The sequence below is a fragment of the Phytophthora infestans genome, genomic scaffold (assembly GCF_000142945.1).
Source record: "Phytophthora infestans T30-4 supercont1.42 genomic scaffold, whole genome shotgun sequence".
Lineage (NCBI taxonomy): Eukaryota > Oomycota > Peronosporomycetes > Peronosporales > Peronosporaceae > Phytophthora > Phytophthora infestans.
This window is the reverse complement of record NW_003303717.1, coordinates 1,066,357-1,070,646: the sequence shown is the minus strand read 5'-3', so window position 1 is coordinate 1,070,646 and position 4,290 is coordinate 1,066,357. Positions and strand designations below refer to the sequence as shown.

The following is a 4,290-nucleotide window of genomic DNA, read 5'->3' as shown; positions in this document are numbered from 1 at the left end:
ACCTTTGCGCTCCATCCGGACAAGCTTCCAAGCCTTTTTCATATTCGCGGCGTTGTCGGTAACGACGGCGGTAACTGCCCCAGCTCCGACCGCTTCTTCAAGCTCGATGGTAGTAGATAGAATAGTGTCTGCAATATAACGCCCGGTGTGTACCTCAGCTCTCGTATTAATTGATTTCCAAAAGACAGGAGGAAATTTAGGATTCACAAAAACAAAATTAATGATACTGTCACCATTAACGTTGGACCAGCCATCCGTCACGAGCGTCCACCCGGAAACTCCACTCATCAAAGCAATTATCCGGTCCATCTCACGCTTGAAAATTAAATCCAACAGGCCCTCTGAAAGCTGCCGGCGAGATGATAATCAAACATAGCACGGAAATGAGGGTCGTCAATCACTCGAAAAGGAATACCGGTAGCAATGAACCCCATAGCAACCCGTAAGAAATTATCCTCCTCACTCTGCTTGATCGACTTGTTTAAAGAACTGCGTGGTCTCTTGCGTGAGCCCGTGCGTGGAGACCCACTCTGGGGTGTATGGAATAAGCGCTTACTAATAGACGACGGAGTTTTAGCTGAGCGTCTTGCTGGGGTCAGCAGCTTAGATGCTTTTTCGTGACGACGCTGTGAGTCATACCGAAGCCACCGCTGTTTGGACTCAGCGTCGACCTTGTCACACTTCAACACGTGTGTGAGCATGTTACGCGAAGGCTGCGCATTCTTCAGCACCTCGCCACATGCATTGCAGCTGGCGTCCGGGTGGGGCTTAGCTCCTTTGACGCGGGCAACTGCAACGGTGTAAAGCCTCCATATCTCATGCTGTGACGGTGCCATACTGTTGAGCGCTCGTATTAAGCTCACACCCTGTATCAGACTGTGTCAATATGTTTGAAAGCGACTTGAACGTCGCACACACGCGCGAGAATTGGTGTACCGTCAGAAGGGGCTATATCCAGCAGCGTCGGGCTGAGCTTTTGTGGAGATGAACGGAGCTTGCACGGCAGGGAAAGACGTCGGGGTGGGGGCGCTAGTTGTGTTGTGAGTCTCACGCGAGATCTTTGCTCGAGCAGAGCGATCTCGCGGGACTTCAACCTACTGGCAGCATCACCATACGCCAGAAATTGAACATTCGATATTCACAGTTAATATTAATGCTAACTTGGGAATGTAAACGATTATAATCGCTAATATACCTGTTAATAGTCGTGAATTGCCAACCCTAGTCGTGCCTGTCACGCTTTTCCGGACAAATCATTGGATAAAATAATTTAAATATTTCTACTGGCTGCCGAGCGCAGCGAAGGTGGCCCCGATTGGCCTAAAAGCTTCCGAGCGCAGCGAGGCGGCCCAAATCGGCACCTTCTGCAACCCTGCGGGCCTTTGGGCCCGACCGAGCCACGATCTGCCAACCTACCGTGCGAGTAGTGAAGCGAGCCCGTGGCGAGCGGAACGGAGGCTTAATAGAAGGAGCGAGATTCATTCTTACCCGCCGCGTAGCGGCGGCACTCGGCTAGTGGTGTTCAATGTCAGTGGTCGAAAGCGGCGGACATCCATCCTTCTTCTCCACAATAAACGCATACTGGCGTAGCAGAGCGATCACCAGTGCACGATCAGACGGTGCCATGTCCCCGATATCCAGGTCAACTTTGTCTGAGAGCGGCTTGGTGTCCAGGTCTCGTAACTGTACCACCCACTGAGCCACGCGTTCACGGTCCAGTTCGCCATTCAGAGACAGTATCTTCATCGTTTCGTCAGTGGGGATCCACGTACCAAGTTCAGCTCTTGCCGACAACTTCTCTCTTCCTCCCTCCAGATTAAGTACGGCCACAGCCACTTCTCCGTTCTGCACAGTGCTCAATGTTGGTGCCAGCGGTATATGGCGCTTGTGGGTGGGCTTCGGGAGAAAGACGCCCGTCGATCCGTTGCTCACATCCACCTTCACACGCACGATACCACGCGTATTGGTCGACACCTTCACAGTCTTAGCCAGCCGCACCGTCATCGCCGAGCTTCTGGTTGCCTCAGATAACGATGTTACATCGTAGCAGGTAAACGGCAATATAATTCTCTGCCCATGCTCGTCCTTGTATTTGAGTTCTCTCTTCGCGAAGTTTATCTTGGCTTGCTTGTCTACCATCCAGTCTTCGCCGACAAGAAACTCACATCCCGGTGCGTCCTCTACCAACTCGTCCACAATCACCGTCTGCTGGAACTTGGTTACGCCACGAAAGCGCCAAACACCAATAACTCGTACTCAACCACCTCCAAATCCTTCGACCAGATCGACTGGAGCCTCTCTGGTTAAACACCGTCCGAACTGACGCAACCCCGCGCTCACTACACTGAGCTGTGCGCAAGTATCCAGTTTTACCTCCTGAACGTGCTTCTTGCCCATGGTGAGCAGCACTGTGGGTAAGCTGCTAGGAGTTTCATTCCCCCCAGTCCGCAGCTGCGCTACACGTAGTTGCTTCCCTTCTTCACTCACGACCCCGGCATCCTTATAGCCGCCTCGCCGATGGTATTCGTAGTTGGGTTTATGACGATGTTGTCTCAGCTGTACCCGTGCTGCCCGTTCTGTAGCGATAGCATTCTTTACTCGTTGCTGTAGGTCCTGGCGGTTCTGAAGCCGTCGTCGTCGTAGGGCTGCCCTGACCGCCTTGGCTTCCTTCTTCGCCAAGCGCCTCACAGCTCGCATTTCTTCCAAGGTCCCGGCCTCCTCCAGGTACTTTGGGATTTGGTCCTCGTATTTCTTCAAATTCTTTGCCCACTGTAAGTTCATGTCCCGACGCTGTTGTCCCACAGAGTATGGTATTCTTGCCGCTGCTGGTACACGCATGACCATTTGCACATCCTCGAGTGCGACTCCGCCATCCTTGGCCACGACAGCGGCTGTCGCATTCCTGATGCTATCCGCTTGTACACGCACGGCGCCTGTTGTTGCATGTACCTCTTTGCTCGTGCTTCCAGCACCATCATGGCCGCCACCTTGCGAACCTTCGCCATCACCTTCTGGAGCTCGATCTGCCGCTGACGGGTGGTGTGAATATCCTGCACTTCCCGCAGCTCCGCAATGCGTTTCCGCATAATCAGCCGCTTCTTGTCTTTCACGAAGCTCCCGTACCGCAATCCCTTGCACAGTCGCCATGTCAGACTCTGGTCGTCGTTGTCGCCTCCGGGCAGCGACCGTAACACCACCACTCACTCGCCAGGGAGCGCGCGATGGTCCTTGTGGGAAACCTGGCTGGACTACCGCTTCACCTCGGTACACCGGTGTCAGAGCTTCTCACACATCCGTGGCATCCACGTGCGCACTGGCGCTTTGCTTGCCCTCGCTTCCTTTCATACGCTTGTTCTGCCGCTCATCTGTCGCGTTCGTCGTCACTACGCTCTTCTTTAACGAGGTTTCCTCCTGATACGCAAAACCATCCACCGCGTCCTTTCTATCATGCTCATACGTCGGTTTCTTCTCCGTAATTGACTCAGTTCGAGTCTGCTTTCGTTCTTCCCTCGGATCCTTCACTGAGGAAGTGAGGCCGGTCGTACTCTCCCCCTTGATCTTTCCACGTCTGGCTTCAACTGGCAGCTGTCCGACCAGCCGTTCTCAGGCTCGTTCCATCGTGGTCGTCGCCGCTTCCGTTTGTCCATCCGCTTCCTGTTTCTTTCATCTATCCCTTTCTCGCCACTGGGGTGCTGCTTCATCCTCGGCAGTGGAGTCCCCGCCTCTACGGCTGCTTGGCGTTTCCCAAAAATGGCTGTTGGTCCGTCGGCTGCGTCGACGCGGTCGCACCACCTTCTGGCTGGTTTTTTGTGAGTGTGGATGGAGCAGCTGGCTGCGTACGGCCAGCCTGTAAATCAGCGAATCGCATGGGACATCTTCTCCACCAGTGGTCGCCCTTACCACAGTAAAAGCAGATCGTTCCTGGACGCCACTGAGCAGCATTCTGCCCTGGTGTTTGCCCAACGTTCCGTCCTTGCCACCCGTAGCCTCCGAATCGTGCACCTCGTCCACCTGGTCATCCGCCTTGGTTATTTCCTGATCGTCCACGCCCACCAAAGCTACGTCCTCTTCCACCATGGCCTTGGTACGCAAACTGGTAGCTCTGGCTTACGGGCACAACTGGGTATCCCGCCGACGGTGTTGGTCCGTACACTGACGCCGTAGCCTCTGTTTCGTGGGTCAGCTGGTTACTTTCTGGCCAAGTATTTACTACCCCCGGAGTCACTGCATGTTCGCTCCCGGTGGCTCCTTCTTCTCTTCCCACTTGATCTCCATAGCCTTGGCGACCTT

General features: G+C 54.2%; 1 protein-coding gene across 1 annotated transcript; it reads right to left on the bottom strand.

Annotated features, from left to right (window-relative positions):
* Positions 1-397: 397 nt before the first annotated feature.
* PITG_15590 (uncharacterized protein) lies at positions 398-836 on the bottom strand (the record flags this gene model as incomplete). The annotated part of the gene is made up of 2 exons (XM_002897684.1): positions 398-400; positions 441-836. 2 exons carry the CDS (start codon positions 834-836, stop codon positions 398-400), a joined length of 399 nt encoding a protein of 132 aa, XP_002897730.1.
* Between the last annotated feature and the right edge of the window lie 3,454 nt (positions 837-4,290).